At 40.3% G+C, this 23129-nt stretch overlaps 1 protein-coding gene and 1 long non-coding RNA gene across 4 annotated transcripts in view; one reads left to right on the top strand and one right to left on the bottom strand.

Moving 5' to 3' along the window:
• LOC132992804 (formin-1-like) overlaps nucleotides 1-23129 on the top strand; it is a 53209-nt gene that overhangs the window by 20263 nt on the left and 9817 nt on the right. For both annotated transcript variants that reach the window (XM_061062306.1, XM_061062305.1), the window contains 9 exons: nucleotides 815-956; nucleotides 5887-5974; nucleotides 10228-10289; nucleotides 10504-10592; nucleotides 11830-11959; nucleotides 12051-12197; nucleotides 12320-12379; nucleotides 12460-12580; nucleotides 19423-19515. In XM_061062306.1, coding sequence (XP_060918289.1) covers nucleotides 815-956; nucleotides 5887-5974; nucleotides 10228-10289; nucleotides 10504-10592; nucleotides 11830-11959; nucleotides 12051-12197; nucleotides 12320-12379; nucleotides 12460-12580; nucleotides 19423-19515 — 932 coding nt within the window. The remainder of the gene's footprint in view (nucleotides 1-814; nucleotides 957-5886; nucleotides 5975-10227; nucleotides 10290-10503; nucleotides 10593-11829; nucleotides 11960-12050; nucleotides 12198-12319; nucleotides 12380-12459; nucleotides 12581-19422; nucleotides 19516-23129) is intronic.
• Nucleotides 6431-18357, bottom strand: LOC132992805 (uncharacterized). 2 transcript variants are annotated; one of them, XR_009676383.1, is made up of 5 exons: nucleotides 17838-18355; nucleotides 14950-15020; nucleotides 12421-12561; nucleotides 11811-11952; nucleotides 6431-7757 (listed from the first exon to the last, which is right to left on the bottom strand). It is a non-coding gene; the product is annotated as an uncharacterized LOC132992805 (long non-coding RNA). The 2 variants fall into 2 exon arrangements; XR_009676384.1 differs by lacking the exon at nucleotides 6431-7757 and having other exon boundaries at nucleotides 11003-11952; nucleotides 17838-18357.

Below are 23129 nucleotides of genomic sequence, written 5' to 3'. Positions count from 1 at the left end.
AGCTTTTTATGAATGATTTTGTATGTGTTTGCTTCTATATGCCAGGGAGCTTTTGTTTTAGTGTTTTGCATCCAGTTTTTGGGGGCCCTTTGTAAGTTGGCCTTGATTTGTGATTGACCTGCCAGTTTAATGAGCTCAAAGATGAGGTGTCAAATCAGTAAACTCTGACCTGAGAAAACAGCTGAGATGTGTGAAAGATGGAGGAAGCCAGTAAGCAGACGCATGCAGTGTATTACAGATGTTATCGTTCTGTATAGTAAGTTATTTCTGCCAGTAAGCCTGTTGAATATGTTGTTAATGTCCATTTGATTAGCGGAATAAGGGAAGAAAAGCAGAGACAGATGTTTTAGGTTTTAGTGAACAGGAAAGTGTTTGAGCTCCTGATCATCCTCTTGACTTTAGACACATCTTGTTCTAAAAATCTGCCTCTGTTTGTATTTTTCCATGTTACTCAGCAACTTCTAAAACACAACATCGCCTCCCATATTCTGGTTCGTATGTTGGAAATGTTTCTTTATTGGAGGAACAAGCTTGTCCTTAAGTTTTGTTATTTTTATCACTTGGCTCATAAACTTTTCAAAGTTGGGAATCCAGCCGTTCCTGCCAAGCTTTTGCAAGACGGTGATAAAAGTGGGTTGAATAGCGATCAAATCAGCTTCCACAAATAGACCCCATGATTACTTACTCTACTTTGTGCGCCATTGTTAATGATTCTTAGATCAAGTATTAAGCAGCATACAACCCCACATTTTAATTCACGTTAGAACTGCATGAATCAATTAGCAAATAATATATTCTCTTCTTTTTTTTCCAGCAACAACACACTGTGGGGTTCTCTGGAGGAGCCAAACATTGTCAGCACTAATGAGTTTGAGGAACTTTTCTCCAAAGCAACACAACAGCCCAAGAAGAAGCCCCTTTCAGACACCTACGAGAAAAAGGCCAAAACCAAAAAGGTAAAGTCACCTTAGGTCTTTTTTTCTCTCACTTTGTCATTAATTGGGTATCTGAGGCACCTCAGGGCCCTGTATTCAGATTTTTATTTTTTTATCACACTCTTTAAAAAAGCATGCTTGTCTCCTGGGATCCTCAAGTGTGAATCAAAGAACAAAAGGTGAAATGTGAAGGTGTAAATTGCAAATCTCATTAGATCTTCTCTGCAGATAACAGTGGCTATGTCTTGCATTGTGGGCTTAACACAGGCTATAAGTTCATCAGTTCACTCCCTTTAATGCAAGCCAGGATTGTGACGAAGGTGTGGATTCTAAATAATGCTTTTATTTATTTATTTGTGCAAGCCTCAAAGTTAAATTTTAAAGGGAAGATCAACAAAGATGGTCTTCTTTGCCAGATTGATCTACCCCCAAAGACACACTTGTTGGTGTCTTGGTGTCTTGTCAAGTGCTGCAATTCTGCACCTCTGCCTCAGCCAGTGCCGCGTCAGCATCCTGGCTGCCTCGTGGTGCTCACTCTGGCGTCCGAGCAGTTAAACATCGGCCGCTGCCTGAGACTGTCCCTTCTAAATCCATACAGCTCCCCTATTCTGATCAATTGGTTAAGGCTCCACTCTACTCCAGAGGCCCACAATGTGTGTGCGTATGTGTGTGCCTGTGTGTGAGAGAGAGCTCCATCCTTAGATCTCTCTATTCAGTCTGGTCACTTGAAAGCAGCAAAGCGTCCAATATTTGATCCAACTCAGACGGCCACATCCAGACACTAATCCTTCCAACTGTCTCCTGTCTTTGCTTACGTCAGCATGGAAGATATACTGATGGAAAAAATGCTGAAACAACTTCATACCAGAGGAGGGAAAAAAAGCTATTGCGTCAATTTAGGTGTTTTTCAAGCATTGAAAACTATATAAAGACATGTAGTCTCCAGCACTTCACGTAAAACTGTACTCGTAACAATAAGAAAGTCTGTGTTTAGAGGCAGGAAGAGCATTCACAATCCATCTCTTAGTGAAAACCAAAAGTATGATTGTTTTCTGCTCCTTTGGAAGTCCCACTGCCTAGAAAGGTTGTCAAAATATAATAATTATGTTTACCTAATCCTTTTTTTTTTCTTGGAAGTTTATACTGCGAGTTAAAGAGGGGAGGAAACATTTAGGAGAGGAATCATCTGAATCACTAGATGATGATCGCTTCCAAGAAGTTCAGCTGGTGAAAAGGCTGGGAATAATAAAAGCAAAACGACAAATACAAGAAACAGATTTCTTTGAGAGGTTTTGAGGAAGGGATCAGAGCTGGGAGGAAAACTAGACGAGACTTATTAGGTAGGAAGGGATCATGAAGGTGTACTATCTATGGGGGGGGTGGTGCAGGTGTGGAGTGGAGAGGATGTGTAGGGGATCGGTGGGGCAGTGATTAGCACTGTTGCCTCACAGCTGGGAGGTTCTAGGTTCAAATCCCCGTCGGACAGGGCCTCTCTGTGTGGAGTTTGCATGTTCTGTGTATGCGTGGGTTCTCTCCAGGTACTCCGGTTCGTTAGGTTAATTGGTGACTCTTTAATTGCCCGTAGGTGTAAACGTGAGTGTGCCCAGTCGTCTGTCTCTATATGTCAGCCCTGTGATTAAATGGCGAACAGTCCAGGGTTTGGTGCTTGCTCAAGGCCACTTTGGAAGCAAAACTGGCACCTCTCCAGCAACCAGTCCCAAATTCCAAGCGTGGTCCGAACCGCAACTTGAATCTGCAACCTTCCAGTCCACAACCCATGAAAGTCCTTACAGATTTAACGTCAATTCACCTTTTTTTTTTTTTTAAGCAATCCTAATGTTATTCTAAGACGTTTGATCAATCTATTCCTGTGGCCTCTACATGGCCACTCAATCTGCAGAATCTGACCCCTCAGTGGTCCCTGTACCACCTTGTGACTCACAAGACAAGTGGACTCTCGTGCAGATTGCAGACAACCTGTCTCTTGTCTCTGACAGAGCAGGGTTCTGCAATAAAGATGCCATTCAATCTGTTTATGCGTCTGTGTGACAGAAGTGGGTTTCATTCGTCTGTTTACTTTGCCGCGTGTTTTGTGTATGTGCGTCTGTGTGTCCTGAATGCATGTGTGTGATGACGGCATGTCCTCCTAAGTCATTATGCACTTGCTCAAAAAGTGTTGCCAGATCATGCTAACACCACAGCCCGGGGGAGCAAGTGGGGGTGGTGGTGGTGGCTTCTCTGTGTGGGGAGAGGAGATGAGTCTGAGGGAAAGGAATGTGTGTGTACATTATGCATATGAGCCACTTTCCAACTACTACACACGCCAAAAGTTGAAACTCTGGGGATGCAACAATGCCTACATGAGTGGGCTAATCTCTATCATGTGTACCATAGAAAAATCAAAGCTCTTGTTTACTCTGGAGCCTTTTCGCTGTGTGGATTAGCATATCAAAGAAGAGAAGATGACATTGAAGAGAGCAGACCCGACTGGACTGTACCAGGGGGGTAATTGCAGGCATGTGGCTCCACTCCAATCCGCTGGATGGAGGAAGCAATGATGACGGAGCACCCATAGGAGTGAGCAGGAGCGATTGGAGACAGTGTGCATGTCCGTGCATTCTTTATTGACAGATTAGAGGCGAGGAAGAGACGGCTGAGGATGAAGAAATCAATGCAGCCGAAAGTATAAATATGCACATCGGTAAACACAAAAATGGCAATTTCCTCTTTCCACATAAATCAAATGTGAATTGCAGATCTCCTTAAACAAACAGCTGCTTTTATCGGTTTATGGGAATAACTCGTGAGCAATCACAAAGCGTTTATTAAAGACATATTTGGCGCTCTAGCTCTGACGTCGGAGAGTGGGTGTAAGAATAACACGGCTGGGTGAGACTGGGGTTGATGGGTGTAAAGTGGGTGATTAATGATGAAAAGTCTTGATTCAGTTTTTTTTCTTTTTTCAAATCTGGCTGGGGGATTCCAGACAGATAGTAAGACAGACAGTGGATGTAGAGCAGGCTGGCTGCCCTGCCGGCTGATGGTGTAAACTATCAAAACCTGAAGTTGCCTTGCCCTACTCGCCGAACATCAACCACCTGCTTCAGCTCACATTGCCTCCCTCCATCATTCTGTTTATTTTTCTTTGGCGGCTCACTTCACTCTTTTTCTCCTCCTCCCTCTTCTAAGCATTCCAAACGCCTTGCTGTACATGTAATTTCATTTTGTCCACTAGAGGGAGTTGTAGCTATTGATGCCCAACTGTCTCAGCATCAGCATCTAACCCAAGCTGTTTGCTACCCAGCCTCCAGCATCAGTTGTCTTCTCTCATTAATGTAACTATTTAAGCTAATTGTAAGCAGGGAAAGGGTTCCTGGGCTGCTTTTAGAGTGGCCCGTCCAAAATGGTTAATTAGAGGTGTTGGGGAAAGCCTGCTACACAACTCCTTAGAGAGGGAGATCCCCAGCGATCCAGGTAATAGAGCTGGAAGCAGCATGGCACCCACTAACGCCCTGTAATGCAATACCCACTTCTAAGGCTTCTGCTCTCCAGCTCCCACTGGACAGCCGAGTAGCCGACAACGCCATAATACCTAATGAAGAAGCCTGACACATTAACTTTTAGAGCGGGGCTTTACCTTGCCAAAACTCTCTCTGGCTTTATGGCTAATTCAGTCATAAGTAATTGTGACCATGTGTAGGTACAAATAAAAATCCTGTGAATTTATAGTTTGTTATAAAAAAAGCCCTGCTTCTCTTTGCCTTGCTCTTCTAGACTGTCCTTTTATGGTGCCACTTTTGCCTTTGTACTTTCACTACGACTTGATATTTTTGATTATATCACACACGTGTGCTTAGTAAACCAGAGGTGTACCCTCTCTAACTTGACTTTGCTCCCTTATAGAAATGAATTAGACAAAGTGTGTTTCTCTATCTTTTTGGATTATGTTGAGGGGTTGTGACAACTTGTGTTGATGAACTGGGTCAATCTCTGCTACATAGACTGCTACATAGAGTAACAGGGGCTCCAGGCGGTTCATCTCCTACACAGCAGGAAGTTTTACCTGGCCTCTCATCATCTCATCACAGAAATGTATTTTTTATTCACCATTTTCCTTAACTCGTTTAGTGTCATTGATTAAAAAACAGAATTGATAATAACTCAAAGTATGAAAAGTCAAGGTATATTGTGGAGCATAATGAAAGCCTTTAACAGACATGAACCCGTACATTTTATGGTCTTTATTTTTCGGTGATAAAATGTAAAACTGTTTTCTCAAGATCTCATTTATCTTGTTATTTAAAGATAACAATGCTGGTTTTCCCCTCATAATGAGTTGATTTCAGTTGTTTTCTCAAGATCTCGACTTATTTTTCTAGTTATTCAGAGATAACAAAGCTGATCTTTCCTTTATAATGCATCAAAATATCTCATTATCTTTCAATAAAACAAAAACAGTTATCTGGACACTGTGATAGGCAAGAAACCTGACATGTCATGCTGCTGTTACCCACACTAAAGATGTAAGTTAGGACTAATTCTGTTTGTTTTGTGCTTTTGCAACTCTGGTAATACAAGATCAGTAAGTCGAGACCTTGACAAAACAACAAGAAATGATTTGTTGCTTGAGTAAATAAAATGTATGGATGTATGTACACGTGGGGTTTCTGTAGATCAAACATACAGAACGTGTCTATGTTTGCGAAATGATTAAGAATAATTTAAGTCAATATTTGAACCAAAAATTCCCCAAATTTGGTCAATGTGTTGATGAAGTTCTAATAGTCTAATAAGGTGTCATACTCAGATTAACACAATAATATATATTAGTATAAATTAATTTAAGATAGGGCAATAACCCTTAATTAAATACACATTATGTAGCTCCCACTAATCCTACTAAATATTCATCTTCTGATATAAGAACGTATTTGTTTTCTGTGTTATTCAGTTAATCAAGCTGCTGGATGGGAAGCGTTCCCAAGCTGTCGGCATCCTGATATCCAGCCTGCATCTTGAGTTGAAGGACATTCAGCACGGTAAAAAAAAAAAAAGTTTTTTCATTGACGATATGTTATCTTATGTTTTTGAAAGCTGTGATATTATTTAAATCTCTGTCAAGGAAGGAGCTCATATTCATATTACAGACCGAATGTACACTCCCATTTGGCAAGAATTTGTGAATGACTTCTGACGAAATGCAGATGGAGTTCTTTTCAGAAGATGAGATAATGAGCCCTGCAGCTGAGAATAATGTCCTTCTTCTTGACAGCTTATAATTTGTAACAAGACACACTATTTTTTTCATTTGTGTCTCAAGTGGAAAAGTGGATTATTTTCCATTACTGTGGTGGGAAAGAAAATATCTTGAATTGTCTGATAATGAGAGTTCAACACTGGGATGAAAGCAGCCTTTCAGTTTTTTCTGTCACATGAAGAAAGAAGAAGATACTTTATTCATCCCTGGGCTGAAAATCAGTTTTTACCTTTAAACCTACACTAATGCACAAACATTATCCTATGGACATGAACTTATGAAGAGATGTCAGAGTGAGGGGGGTGCACACAAAAGAGTGCACCCCCGAGCAGTTGAGGGTTTGGTGCCTTGCTTAAGAGCACATTGGCAGTGCTCGGGAACTGCACTAGAGCGATTTCCATACTTCCTTCCAAGTCCCAACAGACTGAGCTACTGCTGCCCTTGCCCAAAAATCCTTTTTGCACCGCTAAAAATACAATAAATTGCAATCTCCTTTATTTGAAGAGCCACATAAATTGATTACATGCTTGCTTGCTTCTGTGGAAAATCCAGCCACATTGTGTATGTAAACACGTAATGTGTGTGTTGGGGACAGAGTAGATAGGCCAGGAATTGGTCCTGTGCTGGGACTGTGGCGGAGAGTTCCTGCCGCCTGCTAGTCTGAGCATGCGGCCAGCAGATCTGTTTATTGTAGCCAGTGACGGTTTCCACAAGCCTAATGGGACTGACACCCCACTAATGATCTGAGCATGTACAAAACCACCTTCCACAGTTAGCAGACACTGCACTGCCACATAAAACCGCCTCATGCACAAGCCACAGCACAAAGCACCAGTTTTTATTTTTTTCCCTTTTAATTCATTTTCTCTCCGTTCCAGTGTGAGCTTGTAGAGCAGGTTTGGTTAAAAAGGCCAGCTTACTCTCAGTGTGAGGTTGCCTCCTCGTGCCTTAATGGGAAGTGAAATTAACAATTTGAATCTGACAATGAAGGACAGCACCTTAATAAGCACTTCTAAGGGCTCTGGTCCTTGGCCTCGCCTGCTTGCCTCCCCTTTGTTGCCAAATTAAAAGGACATGGGACATGTAATGTAATTAGAGCTACTAGGGAGGGAAGGAGGGGAGCAGAGAAGGTAGCACTCTACTTAAGGCAGAGGGGGGGTAAAATGCACCCGAAGGAGTGACTGGGGGACCTCAAGGGCCACCATGGTTCAAGGGCAAAGGGAGGCTCTCCCCCACACACCAACTACAAACACACACATATGAGCTTGTTCACACACCACACATGCCCTTCCACACTAAAGCCGATGAGTGAAAAGTGTAAGGAGAGGGTGTGAGGCGGTTGACAGGCCTGCTTTGATCTGTTGGTGTGGAGAGATATCCGGCTCCCCTCGGATCAGAGTGCTCTTGTGCACACTGGAGCAGGCCCCCCTTTGGTGTGTGATTGACGGCTGCATGGCTGAGGGACTGAATAATCCACTCTAATAAGATGTAGGAAATGGACCTCCAGCGATCTCTCTGATCCAGACATCAGGACCACATTGACAGCTTCTCTGCAACAGGAACAGCTGGGAAACAGAGTGCAAAGTATTAACTTGTTAGCTAGGAGCAGTTAGTGATTGAAGACTTGGGCTGTGTTTTTTAGACTGTTAATTTTACCTTTGCCAACAATTCATGACACATGGTACTGGTACCGCTATGCCACATTTCTCTAAACATTTTATTCTACCTGAAGCAATTCTAAAAATAAAAAAAGAATGCCTCAGTGTTAAAAGCGGCCTAACATACATGAATTGATCCAAATAAATAAGTATGAATTGAACAGATTATGACGATAGTTGTTCCTTTGCCAAATATGCCGAATTTCGATATAAGGTTTTGCTATGAAGTAATGTCATTTTATCTAAATTAAGCAACTTGAAATAGATTTAACAGTATGTTTAACATCATTGAAGTTGGTTTGTGACTTTTTTCTGCTTGTCGAACAGCTGAACTACATTTTACTGATTGCATTTATCGCATAGTTGTCATTTATGGCCATCAGGCTGTCATTCAGCAAAAGTTGCGCTTTCATGTTTGTATGCTAGGTAGCTAATGTGTTAATAGCCAGACTTAGCAAACCTTTGCTAGAATTTGTAGTTTTTCAAACGCTATGGAAGGTGGTTTGAGACTTTTCTCGTTGGCATGTTGCCAAATTCCCCTTTAAAATCTGTATACTAGAGGGCTGTTTTTATGTTTGCTAGTGTCTACTTTTGAACTTTCTTAGATATTTTTTCTTTATGTGTGCTTTTAGTTTTTAGCTTAGCTCTTGTGCTAGTAAGTAAGTGCAACTTTTGCAACGTTAACCAGTTATATTGAAATTGTTTATGTTAGGAAGCTAATGCTTACTTAGACTGGATTTTTCAGTGCCTTTTACTTCTTCCTCTGTTACACTACAGTATAGCATTTATTGTAATCACATAAATATCACCTGGGGTCATATCTGGGACCTTTCAAGTTTTGATTTAATGTTAACGTGTAAGGCGGCTATGTAGAGCTATTGCAAGTTACAAGGTTTAGCATTGTGTGTAATATTGCTTAAGTTACTTTTTCCCCCTTCTGCTACTGTAAAGTTACATTTTATCATTAACAGTCATCTTGAAATTGCAACTTGTGGCTGAGGCGGCTGGCATTTGGAAAAAGTTACCCAACATAGCTTGAATACTTTAATTTCAGGAAGCGACATGATTTCAGTGATGTAATGTTGCCAAATGAAAGCAACCCTCACGTTTTTTAAGGTGTGTAACTACATACAAAAGGATGTCAGTTTGTGACTGTTTCAATTTTGTACTATATTTTTAATACACTACAAGTGTTCAATATTGGGTGGTTTCATAATTTTCACTTGTGACCACGGTGACTGTTTTTCAAAAGTTGTAGAGTTGGCCTTGAAGTATTTGCTGCCAATTGTTAGTTCTGGACAGTTTTTGGTACTTGAAGCTGAAATCGAAACAGAAAGTGTGCTGCTTGGTATTGGTGACAAATTTTTATTTTTATTTTCATCACATTGAGTCAATGATTGTAGAACAATAAATGATGTGTGCATACTTTCTGTGGTTGTCTGCACCAACCAGACAACTGTCAGCTTATCGAGCATTCTGGAGCCTTCCCTCCCATCTTTTCCTCTTCCCCTCCTCCTACACAGAAGCCATAAACTTGTGACACCTCTCAGACACAGAACAGGAGTCACAGTGCTGTCCTCTACACTTCTGCCCTCCCTTTGCACTTTCAGATTTACTCTGTTAGTCTTGTAGACGAAAAAGTTCAAGAAAATCCAATTTCCCCTACACTTTTATTCACCTACATCTTTAATTGGTGCATCATTCTAAAAATCATTATTAGCAGCTGTAGTGATTCTAGTTGAGGGCCTAGGATTTTTGGACTCTCAGACTGCCCTGTATTAAAAACAGGTATGATACATGGGATCAGAAACACTTCCAAAAAAAACATTGTCAGTGAACACATTTCATTGCTGCATTCACAAATGCCTGTTGTAACTCTACCATGTATCGTAGAAACTGTAAACCAGATCCAGAAAGGCTGCTGCCTTCTCTGGGTCTATAATTGCCATATGTCCAAAAATGGGTATATTGAATGTAGAAGCATAGAGACACGAGGAAACATTGCTCTTTTTTCCTGGTTTTGTCGTAGTTTTTAACAATAAATAGTGTTCCATAATCATGGTTTGCCTCACATATAACCCCATATGTTAGGTCATATAACCCTAACCCTATGACATATGATAGGTCCAATCTGTAAGATATCTACTACAATAAATCATAAATTTTACCTTAATATATCATCAGACATTAAAGAAACATTGAAGTGCAGCTCTCTCCAATGTTTTGAATTTGGACTGCAGTACCCATTTTAAACATTAGGTGACAGAGTTACATAGTGCTCCTTTAAGTTGGACAAAATTAAAGGCAGAATGCTTTGGCCAAGATCTCGTGCATTTATTAAACTGAATACTTCTAATGAATTTCTTTACCATTGCAGCCGTTCTCACTTTGGACAACTCCGTGGTGGACTTGGAAACCATTGAGGCTTTGTATGAAAATGTAAGTTGTTGTAAGAAGCACTCAAGGAGACAGAAATGATATAATGTTAATGTCTGAAAAATATGACTACAAATAAGTTGAACTATTGTACGTTGATGCACATCATTTTTGTTATTGAGCAGCATCCTTCACTTGAACATATACCGTCTGATTAAATTCAGTTGCATTAATGAACTTCTATCTTCTTTTTTTGTTCATGTTCTGTCTTTTCTAGAGGGCCACCAGTGATGAGTTGGCCAAGATAACAAAACATTATGAAAGCTCCAAAGAAGAAGACGTCAAACTGCTGGACAAACCTGAACAGTGAGTTTTATAGTAAAACATTTTCTCATACACATTAAAAAATCATGAAAAACCTATTACTGATATACTTAGTTTTACTCTGAACTTGGAAAATCCGCTTTTAACTTTTTTGCTCCAAAAATGTGGAATATTTTACAACACTCTGTCAAGATTGACACTCTTGTTTCTCTTGGACATATTAAGACAATGATCACAAATCACTTTACCACAGTGTGTGATTGGTTCTACTGAGAATCATCCTGACCTGTCTTTTTTGTTTTATTTGTGCCCTTTTTGTTTGTTTTGATTTGTATCTGGACATCATTGCAAATGAGGGAAACCGCAATGATTTTCGAAGGCTTAAATAAAGGTTTGAAATGAAATTAAAATAATCAGAAAGTTATGGTGAGTTGTATTTGTTTGATTTCCAAACCATTAATAAAGCTAAATTAAATTGGTTGACAGGGGTTTATGTGATGTCACAACCAGTCAGTAAATGTAAAACAACGTGAAATAAAACCAGATTAATTAATTTTTTGTTTACTTTGACTTAACTTATGACCCATTTATGTTTTATTTATGACCTAAAAATGTTACTTTTTTTCTTAGAATTATTGGTGAAATTAATCACACCGTAAAACAAAAAAAAGGGAATATGGCCAACATTTGCACATTCAGGTGTCTCTCTGATCCCTCAAAGTCTTTATTTTTCATAAAGTAATCCACCAATCTCGGACATAAATTGCATTCATGGGCATTGTTTCAGTAGTTCCTGTCAGGGTTAAGTAGTCCAGGCCAGTTAACGAGGCTCGGACCCAGTGGTGCCGCTCAGCCTGGCCTTCCTGTTTCCATGTTTGACCAGAGCTGTCACTACGGCTGCCAGAGTCATCCCTACTCAGTGTCTCCTTCCATCAGAAGGGCCTAATCACACAGGATGTTACTGCTCTGCTCCCCTCTGACACAGCACTGTTTACATAAGTCTTCCCGCATCAGGCCAGAGCTACCTTTGATCAATCTGTGTGCGCCGCTCGCTGCTCTCCCTCCACCTGACCCCATGGACCCTTCAAACCCAGCAGAGCAGCGCCGCTCATGACTATCAGCTGCCTGTGCGCTTGTGAACAGCGACACTGACTCAGCCTGCCTGCTTAGAGGACCAGAGCCTGCCAAGACCCCAGAATAGTACTTCCTGTAAGACATTTTGTTTAATTCTGTCATAACATACCCCCCCCCCCCCCCCACCTTTTTTTTTTGTTTCCAGGTTTCTTTATGAGCTCTCCCAGATTCCCGACTTTGCAGGCCGATCACGCTGCATCATATTTCAGTCAGTGTTCCTCGATATCATCGCCTCCATCGGCCGCAAAGTGGACATCATCACGCATGTCTGCAAAGTAAGAGTACCATGTCAACCAGCACTGCTTCAGAAAAGTGTTAATAAGCCAAAATAAATCTTACTAATACAAGTGTGTATCTGTGTTTCAGGAGCTGTTAGAGTGTGATAGTTTGCGGGATGTGATGGGTCTTGTTCTGGCCTTTGGGAACTACATGAACGGAGGGAACAGGACAAGAGGTCAGGCCGATGGCTTTGGACTGGAAATTCTCCCAAAACTAAAGGATGTCAAGAGCAGGGTAATGCATAACTTCAAATTTTACATAAATATTAGCAAAGTAAACCCATACAGTCAAATCATATTGATATATCAGTAAGCAATGTAAAGCCTGATCTTTATAGTCATTTATTTCCTCCTCAGGACAATCGTATGAATCTGGTGGATTACGTTGTTCTATACTACCTGCGTAATTTTGACAAGGTAAGATACCATCAATCAGATTATCCAAATGTAGCACTCACATTACTTACTCAACACTCGTATACGTCTATGTGTTCCAGGATGCTGGCACAGATAAGAGTGTGTTTCCTCTGCCGGAGCCTCAGGAATTCTTCCAGGCTGCACAGGTGAAGTTCGAAGACCTCGCCAAGGACATCAGGAAGCTGAAGAAAGATTTGACCAGTAAGACATTACCTTTTGTAGAATAGTCATTTAGATATCGGTTATTAGGGTTTTTACTGCACACTGCAGTACATCTTCATCTCTGTTGCATTGCAAAGCAGTCACTGTTATGGTGTGCATGGCTATCTTTCACCAGGGCAGTTTAAATGTAAATGCCGAGAGAGGTTTTGGGGTGTATTCCAGAACCAGGCACGCCTGAGGCATCATTTCCCAGTTTCCAGACATTGCATCTTCACTTCCCTGTCATCTTAACACCTAAAGCTTTCCTGTTTTAACACCAGTGACAGAACAGCGAGCAAAAGAAGCATCTAAATTGCTCTAATGGACTCTACAGCAACTAGGGTAGCGTCCAAAAAGCCAACTCCAGCTCACTGAGGAAGCATCAGGGGGATAATTGCCGGAAGAAAACCTGATTTTGGTGTTATGTGCTCAAAGTGTTGTGGGCGCCGATCCACTCAGTAACCACGCCAGCCAGCCAGTCAGTCTTGGCCAGGGCCATGCAGAGGTTAAAGGCGATGCACCCTGTGCCCCCTTGTGTCTGTGGTTATTTAAATCAACCAATAATATGGCATATGAAAGCAATTAGATATGCTCTGCAAGTTTCCCCTACGTTTTTTAGATCGCTGTTAAAGCCCTCTACTCTCTGACCCGAGGGAAAAATACAAAGAGTCTACTAAAGTACCCAGACCCACCTCAAGCTGTCACTCATTTATTAGGAAAAATGGAAGACCTGAAGACAATAAATGCAACATAAGGGCCCTCGTATTTGATCTCCGTTGCAGCGCAGTCTGGCACAGAAGTCCTCGGGGGTAAAAGCATCACAGAGCGAGTGTTGGATTCTGGATGTTTGGCGAGCTCCACCTCTGACTCCCACCATTTTTATCCTCTGCAGACGCCAGGAATAAATATTTATACCTGGCTATTATAAACCTGCCTAAAGAAAGCAAGTGGTCTTAATTATAAAGCTAACACAGATCTCTTCCATCCACAATGTGAATTGTGTCACAGAGAGGCTCAGAATGACTCGCACTTTTCACGCTCTGTTTGACTGGAACAAGAAGCCTGCTTGGCCCTCACCTGATCCTGAGGTGCCGGCTGCGTTGTCTTGCCCTCCAGGCTTAGGTCAAATGTCAGGAGACTTTGTGCTAACAGTCAAAAACTCACCTCTCCTAGCTTAACCTTGTCCTGGGACAAAATCAGTATGTGTAAATCAACCTTTGACTTTCTCTTCATGAAAATTTTCATGAATCGTATTTAAATTGACACAGGATTGTGTTTGCACACATAATGTCATCCCTGACTCTGCTGCGAGTGTGTGTGTGTGTGTGTGTGTGTGTGTGTGTGTGTGTGTGTGTATGTGTGTGTGTAGAGTCAACGATGCTCAGGAGAGAGTCCCCGTCCTCTTGGCTGCCCTCTCCTTCACTGGCTTGTGCAGAAACATGATCCTCTTTTGATGGAGCTTCCTGTTTGGGGAGAAGGTGATGACCTCTCTCTGTGCTCCTCTCAGAGTGAGAGAGATGAGTGGAGAGGCCACGAGGAGTTAAACCCACTGTAGGGCTCATGTGAAGCAGAGTATATTTTATTCTGTTAATAATCCTCGCTTTGAACTCCAGCATCCTAACCTGAAAGTATCTTAAAAAAAACCTGCATAACCAGATCTTTGAGCTGCTTTTTCAAACTTAAGGTTGAACCTCCAGATCAGACCGGTGGTAGTACCTACATAAAGATCATTTTAACTGTCCAAATATTGGACCTGACAGAGAGGTGCGGACGCTACCAAATGAAATAGGATCAAATAAAAAGAAATAGTCAGAGCTCATTTGCTGCTCAGAGGAATTTAGTGTTCCACTGAAGGCCTGGCCCAGGTTTGGCATTCATCACTGTGGCAAATCAGACAGTGTCTTGACTTTAAATGGCATTTAATGTCACATTCAGGCAGGGCCTTTAGCCTGAGCCCTGCTTTACGACGGGGGTTACACTCGTAACGCCATGTGTGAAGTCAGAGTGCTGAAGTAGAACCAAGACGAAAGTAATCCTCCTGAATGTTTAACATGATGAAGAGTTACTTTTACAAAACAAGAGTCTTCACATATTTAGCTTCTATTCAACTACTTTAGCTGTTTCTTATCTTAGGATTAGCCCTCTCTCATAAAGCAGAACATGTGATTTTGATGCTCTGTACCCACATTTGAAGAAGGGTTAATACTCCAACTCGTATTATTGATGTTTTAACCTGACAGCACCGTATTCTCTAGCAGATATTTAGAAGAAGGCTATAGTTTGATGGATTTGGGTTGATATATGAGGAGTGGAAATGGGAGAGAGCGTCTTTCCTTTCCATATTGAAGTAGTCTCCTGGCTGGCCTCACCAAAGGGGGGATAGAAGACTTGACTTCCCGGAGACCTGAGCTGGAAGTCTGACAGTCTGCTGGGTTTGGACCTAATTGGGGATCAGAGAGAGAATTTACTTTTCCAGGTATAAATTATTAGAATGTGCCAGAACCATAGCACTGCACTGGTTTAACCTCTGATAAATGATTACTAAAGAAAACAATAGTTCTTCCAGGAATGCCTTTTCTTTTTGACATACAGATATTTGTCAAACTGGAATATAACAAGATGTGATGTTAATAACTGAACTATTTCTAGTTGGAATATGTAGTTCTGCTGGCAACTGTGAAACAACAATGAAGTCACCGTCGTATCTTCATGTGGTTCTCTGTCTACTAGTTTGCTTCCTAAATCTTGCCTTTAATAATGATTCAGAGCTACAGAGACAGGAGGTGGCGAGGCGTGGAGACAGAAACATTCATCAAACAGCTACTTTCCTCATCTTGTGGTGCTGCTCAGGCTCTCCCATCTACTGCTTTAGCTTTCTTTTCTTTCTTTTTTTTTTTTTTTTTAGCTAATCCTCAAAAGTTGCGTATTGTCTTGGCGTGCTGTGATTTCCTGGTAGCTGCTGTGGGGGCTCTTGCTTACTGCGGTTAAAATCACAAGTACACACTAACATCAAAGTCTCCCATTTAGTCAACCACACAGGGCAAACGCTGGAGAACAATTCTGTCTTTCTTGTTTGTTTTTCTTCTTCGTTTACTCCCCTCCGCCCGCAGCTCACTGTCATGTTACCTCATAATCCACAATAGATAGTCCACTGTGACACATTCAGATATGATGGATTGGAAAATGATTCCTCTCTGGAGAAATACAGTAAATGCATGTTTAGAAGTGTTGCTCCAGAACCCCAGAATATATGCTCGTATTTTGTTGTGTTTTCAGAAGCTCAAATCTTGCTCAGGAAAGCCTCAATTATCCCTGTTGGTTTGACATAGTCTTTATGAAAAAAGAAAAACATGTTCAGGTTTTTAGAGGCCCAGTTCCAAAGATACTAAGTCAGCTAGCTGTAATTTCATCCAAAGTTCCCTTGTAAAAAAAAGGACTTAAAAGAACGGTGCAGTGGCTCCTATCATGAAGCTGTCAGTCTCTAGTGCAGCGGTTCTCAACTGGTTGGTAGGGACTCGAAATTAGCCGTTTTCAGGGGGTCGCAATTATGTGCCTGGAAAAAAAACACTTGATGCGCTTTTGTTCTGTCAGTTTTCCTTCTGATGATCACAAACAGAAAGTAGTCTATTGTCACATTTAACAAGTTAAGTGATACGGTATAATATATATATATATATATATATATATATATATATATATAAAATAGATACTTGTACTTGATTTCAGATGTAACAACCACTGAAAACTGATTCAATCAATATATTTCTATAACACTACAGCATCCTCTCTAGATCCTAGCTTGCTAGTTCATATATGTAAATCTTTGCTGGCTCATTTCGCTTCTTAAATATTCATTGATTAATTTGATTGTTTTTGCTAAACTTTTAACTTTAACAAAAAACATTATAAAACTTTTTTTAAGCATAAACTCTAGATCTGCATATTTGGTTCCTGTTGCCTAAAACATATATAAAGCATCTCTCAACATCATCTTTATAATCAGTACTGCCTCTTACTTTTTCAGTGTATTTTTCTATTGCAGATCATCTCACAAGTCATCACACCAATTCAGCATGTCACTATTTCTGCTACCATTTACAAAACACAAACATGTAACTACACTGCAAGTATGAGTTCTGTCATTTATTTCTGCTTTTTCTACAATAGTAGCCGTTATGTTAATTCATGTTAATCTACATAAATAAAAAAAGGTTTTCGGGTTTTAATTTCTCATCATTTCAAAAATGTTCTGCCAAAGAGACATCACAAAAGAAAATACACGTGAACGTTAAAGGTTTCTCTACTCACTAAAATCAATTTGACTTGGGGTAATAATATCACTCGTGATATCTACAATCACAGTTTGGGCTTTCAGAGATACATCACGGGTGTATGCATGCATCATTTTAACAAAATCTTTGCTAGGAATAACAGGTGATTCAATCAAAATAACATGCATTATCTAAATTTAAAAAAATACAAACAAATAGATTCTGTATCCAGAATAGGACACAATTAGTGTTTCTTTTATTAACTCTGTGTGTATGCAGCCCATCAAGGCAGAATCTTGAGCAAGGCTTTAAACACTACAATTTTAATTAAATACTTTATTTTGAAAACTCAAAATATCTGTTATTGAGAAAATCAAATGTTCAAAAATAAAGTCCATTAAAGCATTACTTCAGCTTCCTCTTTCCCTGCATTAACATACATTTTAAGTTGATGTTAGACATTGGTGATTCACTCAGAAAGTCATCATCTAACCTGATACATGGTGTCTGTCTTCACTTGTAGGAGAATCCTCCCTTTAAAAAAAAAACACCAGTATTATCGCTGTAAGACAATGTCTCAAACTGGAGCTTTTGGTTTTTATTCTTTACAGCTGCTGTGTGTTGTGGGCTTCCTCCTTGTGGCCTTTGCTGTCTGGACCACATTTAGGAGAGAGCCGCCTCTAAATTGTAGACTCGCTGTTTTGAACACTGTTTTTTAATGGGTCGTTTTGAGTTGGGGGATTTCTGGCGAGGAAACGCGGTTTTGTCCAAACAGGATATTTCGGTCATCATGTTTGGTTGCTGATCTCTGTTTTTTATTTTGATAACTGCCGGCTCTCTCTACTCTCATTTTTTAAAAGAGTGATGTTATCCAGACAGTGAGGCTGCACGTAGTTACACCTCAATTTGAATGCTCAGACGACGTGTTTCCTGTCGGATTTATTAACACAGCCAATAAATAAGCGATGTAATAGACTTGAGTTTACCGAGTTGCAGGTGCCGTTGCTCCGCATGCAAACATAGGAGAGTCAAACTCCGAACCAAAAGCAGCCTCGCAGTGAATGAGTCTGCGGCCAGAGCTGTTAATGCTCTTGTCGTGTTGCAGAACTATTTAGCTATGCAGTCATAAGCAAGTCAAGGTATTTATTGCACCCATTAATGACTTACAGGTTGGAGCAATGTGCCAAAGTTCTTCTAGCAGGCGTCTGTGTGTATATTAACCCAGGTTACAGTTGAGAGGAAATGGGGAAGGTTCGGCTGGAACACGATCAATCACCATGGTTTCCTCTGAGCTCGTGTGAGTTGGGTCATTTAGCGCCGAGCAGAAAACAAATCCACAAACAGCAAAGACACATCTGCTGCACTCACATGTGTATTATTAAGACTTCAGAAATAGTAACAACATGTAGGACAAAACAAATGTATTACTCATTTGTAAACTAAAGGTTATTTATCACAAATGGGATCAATACAAAGAAGAAGTGTATGGGGAAAAAGATTTAATAACTCAATTTAACTATAACTTTTTAAATCAAGTTTCAAGTTGAAAAAGTTTTCCTATTTAATCCTTGTTTGCAGTTTAGTTTTAACCAAACTGCTGTCTTTTTATTTGACAAAGGGAGCATGTCTGAGGCCTGTTTTTTATGAGTGTAAATTAACACGGTGACGTAGAAAAAGTAGACTGTATGTTTTATATGGAAGCCTAATGCTGCCATGCCAGAAACATTTCTTGTTATAACTTATATTCTTATAACATGAAACGTACCACTTTATAACGTAATCATTTATCTCATTATGACGTAGAACTTTTCATGTTATAACATGAAACTTACATTGTTGAGATGGTGTAGCTTGTATGGAGTCATTCATGCCCGTCCAGGCGACCAATGAGAGACGAGAAGACGACCTCCAGAGCATCACACTCATTCTTCTTTCTGTACAGACTCAGAGCCGTGCATTTTACAATCTTTCTATATTTCCTCACACATCATTTTCATCAGCCAAAAAAGAGATGCATGTTTAAACAATATCAGTCATTATGTTGTAACATGAAAAGTTTTATGTTATAACTATGTAAGTGATCACATTACTACGTAAAAACACCTTGTTATGAGAAAAATGTATAACCCTGTAATGTGACCCTTATCCTAATTTTTTATATTTAGGACTGAAAAAAATACTCTTCTGTAGTATAATGCTAACAAAATAGTATTTGCTACGAAGTGTTTATGCTTTCAGGGGAAATAAAATAAAACGTTTGATATTTTAGGTATTTCTTAAAACATATCTCAGAAGAAGGAGGTAGTTATACGCACATCACATGGGTGCAGGGCCGTGCAAAAACAGCAACGGACTGTAATTTTGTGATTCCCATTGCCCCATTTTAACAAACATTTCTTCTCAGTTTTTAACTGTTACAGGCAATGAATTAGTTTTTCATTGTTTTATATTGTTATTTGACTTGAAAATTACATTCTCCTGATTTGTTTTTTAACCTAATTTCCCATCAACAAGAGACAATCCTGCATTACGATTGATCATTCTCCTCTGTTCTCTGTTGTCTTGTACCAGCTTGTGAGAAAGACCTACAACAGGTGTGTTCCAACGCTTCAGTGAAACACTTGGAGCCATTCAAGCTGAAGATGGAAAGATTTATCTCTACTGGTGAGTCAAGTTAAGATTCCACTTTTTATGTGCATAATGTTCAAAAACTGAAATGCGATTGAACATGCTGCAACGTTTATGATAAAAAATGCCTTTATTTTCCTGTTAATCCCGAAATATCTCCACGTGAGATCATTTGATTTATGGCAGTCAAGAGGAGCCATGAATTTATTTAATCTGAAACCACTGATCCACAAAATCATGGGTCCCGCCAATGTTTGCCCTCCGTCCCACTCTCCAGCTGGTCTGTGCAGCATGTGAAGCACTAAAAGGACCCTCAAGAAAATTCTTGTCTTCAAAGATGAAACAGTATTTTGGACGGACGGTTTACAGCCAAAGAGATAGTCATGAAACCAGGCTTACAGAGCAAAGAAATGCCCCGTTTTCGCCCTTATGCCCAGCATGGGACCTTAAAATAAAAGAGGAAGGTATAATTATGTTTTTTGCCATGTCATACAGTCAGCTGGGTGGTGCAGAATCTGCCTATCAGTGTGTGTGTGTGTGTGTGTGCATGTTTTTGTTCTTGCTGGGAGAGGGCGTCTTGGTACACCATAAGACAGCATGAGGACAGGAGTCTACAGGCCTGTAGAAAGGATCGCATTGCCTCTTACATGGTATCCATGTACTCTCACCTTCCATAAAGCTGGCGGGACATCTCTGGCTGCGGCCTTGTAAAGACTGGCCGGCCTCAGTGGATCAGGCCTGGGGACCACCGGGACGGGAGCAGAGTTTCTCTGACACACACTGATCATTTTCATCCCATCCTTTTCTCCGATCATTATAGACTTCATGCACCAGCTCCTTCCATATCTCGCTTCCTTCAAACCATCAATGCCTTTTTCTGCTGGGACTTCGATGAGGTTACTTTGTATGTACACGTATACATGAAAGTTTTATCAACATTAAACCAAAGCCTTATCATACACAATGCTGTCGTTTCAATAGTGCAAGGACAAACCTTGAATGTGACACAGAAACCTGTCATATGACTGGTTTAGAAAGTCCTGAAGGTTTTCACTGATTATTACCGAGCATTAGACCTCTTGTATTTTGTAAAGAATCTGTTGAAGGATTTGTTTGCCTGATATGATGAGAACAAAGGCATTTACAGATATATACCTGTCATGTGTCACCATCCTTTCACCTTTAAATTAAGTTGCAATTTTATACAATTACTTTTTTATTGCAGCTCGTTTTCTTTTGCTCTGAAAGAGGCCTCAATGAAAGTAGAGCACACACTGTTTTGTGCAAAGGTTAAGTTTGACACAAATCAAAAGCAGGCCTTCTTTCTAGAAACAAAGTCCACGCTACTTGAAAAAAATCTACTGACTCTAAAAACTGATGCAATTGTACACAACCAAATCTGTCTACTTACTTTAGTGTAAATTAGTTTGTGGTTAGTTTACTCATGAAACAGTCAAAACCAGGGATGATGGCATGAATATGGAGAGAGAGAGAGACAGAGAAGATATAACCTAAAACATAGACCAAGGAATTCACTGCCAGTTGTAGTCGAAGCTGTGAGCACCACAGATTCTGTCCTCAAACCACAACACTGAAGGACAGCTCCGACCAAAGATTTGTCTCAAATTCAGGGGATACATTTGCATAAACTCTCTTTTCTTTTTTGTAGAAGCAAGCCTTTATGTCTTAATATGTCCAACCCTCTTTAAATTCAACACTAGTAATGCAGCGGTAACATGTTACGTACTGACAATATCCTCATTCATGTTTGAAGATGCTACAGAAATATGTAGCTACACAAATAAAGCATGAAAAAAAGGGCAGTAAACTAATGAAACATGGTGTAGTCATATTGTTGTAATCTCAGATTTATGTACTTTGTTGACTGGCACATTGCAAGAAGGTGCAAGTTTTAAAATTGTGGAAACTTTTAAACTTAACTGGAGACTAGGGCCCGACCGATGTGGGATTATTGGGGGCCGATATCGATATTAAGGAAGAGAGAAAAAATCAATCTGCCAATATCTTTTTTTGACTGATAGTTCAATAAAATGAAAGTCAAATGGAATGCTTTTTGACTGGTGAATGAAGTAATATCGGAGCATATCTGCGATTAAAATTAGCCGATACCAATAGTCACTTAATAAGATAATATTGGCCAATATTATCAGCTTGCTGATTAATCGTATGGCTCATATAACTGAAACTATCTGCATGGCTTAATTCAGCAAAGGCAAGTGACAAGTGTTGTGACACGACTTGTACCAAGTGTTAATCAGCATCAAGTCATGTTTTTCCAAATCCAACATGTCCCTATCACACAACAACTAGACGTCATTAAAGGACTTCAGCCTGCATTTCTTGCAGAGAGCTTAAACAACAGACTCGCTCCATCATAAAAGAGTCAGCTGAGGTATCTCACATGGAAATCGTAGCCATATGTTTGCGGTTCAGAGTGAACATTTGTGGGGATTCCATGTTTGCGGAACAATTCCTGAAAAGCTGTTTATTATTGCATACCCAGTCTGTGTTGGTATTCTTAAACTGGAAACATGCCACAGCGTTGTTTTTGTTATTTTATCTAACTTATCTACCTCTGTGATGCTGAGCAAAGCCGAAGAAAGGCTTCTGCACGCAGAGTATTTGAAAGCAAAAAGCCGCTGTAGCTGCCACTGGCTTCAAAATGGACTTGGGTTTCCGACGGCACATCTTGAACATAAACGTTCCAATGGAATACTTGTAAACCTTTCTTTTAATAAACAGAATTCCTTGAGCTGTTGCCTGTGCGTCAGGGAGGAGCGGTGTGTAATCATCGTTCGTGATGATTCCATGACTTCAGACGGCAAAACAAAGCAACAGATCTCACTTCGCAGACAGCTGAGGCTTTTAAACTCTGACTCATCAGCAAATGCGTGAATTTCTCACCCAGGTAAATGTTCCGGAGGCTGACCACAGACTCATGTGTTCAACACATGATATTAGATATCCAAATGTAAGGGTTATTGAGAAATGCATCATCACATCCTCTTGCAAGAGGATCAAAGTATATCAGTGGTATACACGTTGTTCTGGGACTTTCTGTTTCTAAGTAGCACCGACCCGTAAGCAGGCCTACAGGGAGGCTCACAGCAGGGCCTGCAGGTGAACCCAAACGCCCTGCACTCTGCCTCTTAAACTTGCCTGTGTGATCTCTCCCTCGATCAAACGGGATACCTCCAAAAACCAAGAGATCAGTTTTCTTGTAAGGCTGTTTCTGCGTTTATTACTGCTCCACAGTTTTTTAAGCTGTTCATATTAAACATGCAGAAGTGATGTTTTACATAGCATTATCTGATCAAGCTCACTGAGTTTACTGCATATACATTTGTATATGTCTCTCTACATAAAGACCCTAGTATCTAAGGTGAAGCTAGAAAACAAAAACATCCCTTTGTCTCCGACTGTGTTGAGGACATCCAATCGACTTCCTTTAAGTTTCTCTTTTTAATTATCTCTTTGAAACCTCTGGGGATACCCTGACGGACAGATGTTCCCGTTGAATACGAGCCACATCTCATTAAAAACAATCCCCCCCTTATTTAATCATCTGGCTCTCTTAGTATATGCACATGTATCATCACATCCTCACGCTCTTTGTTGTCAGTGAGTCA

The sequence above is a fragment of the Labrus mixtus genome, chromosome 18, assembly GCF_963584025.1.
Source record: "Labrus mixtus chromosome 18, fLabMix1.1, whole genome shotgun sequence".
NCBI lineage: Eukaryota > Metazoa > Chordata > Actinopteri > Labriformes > Labridae > Labrus > Labrus mixtus.
The sequence above is the reverse complement of the archived record's forward strand: the minus strand, read 5'-3'. Positions and strand labels throughout refer to the sequence as shown.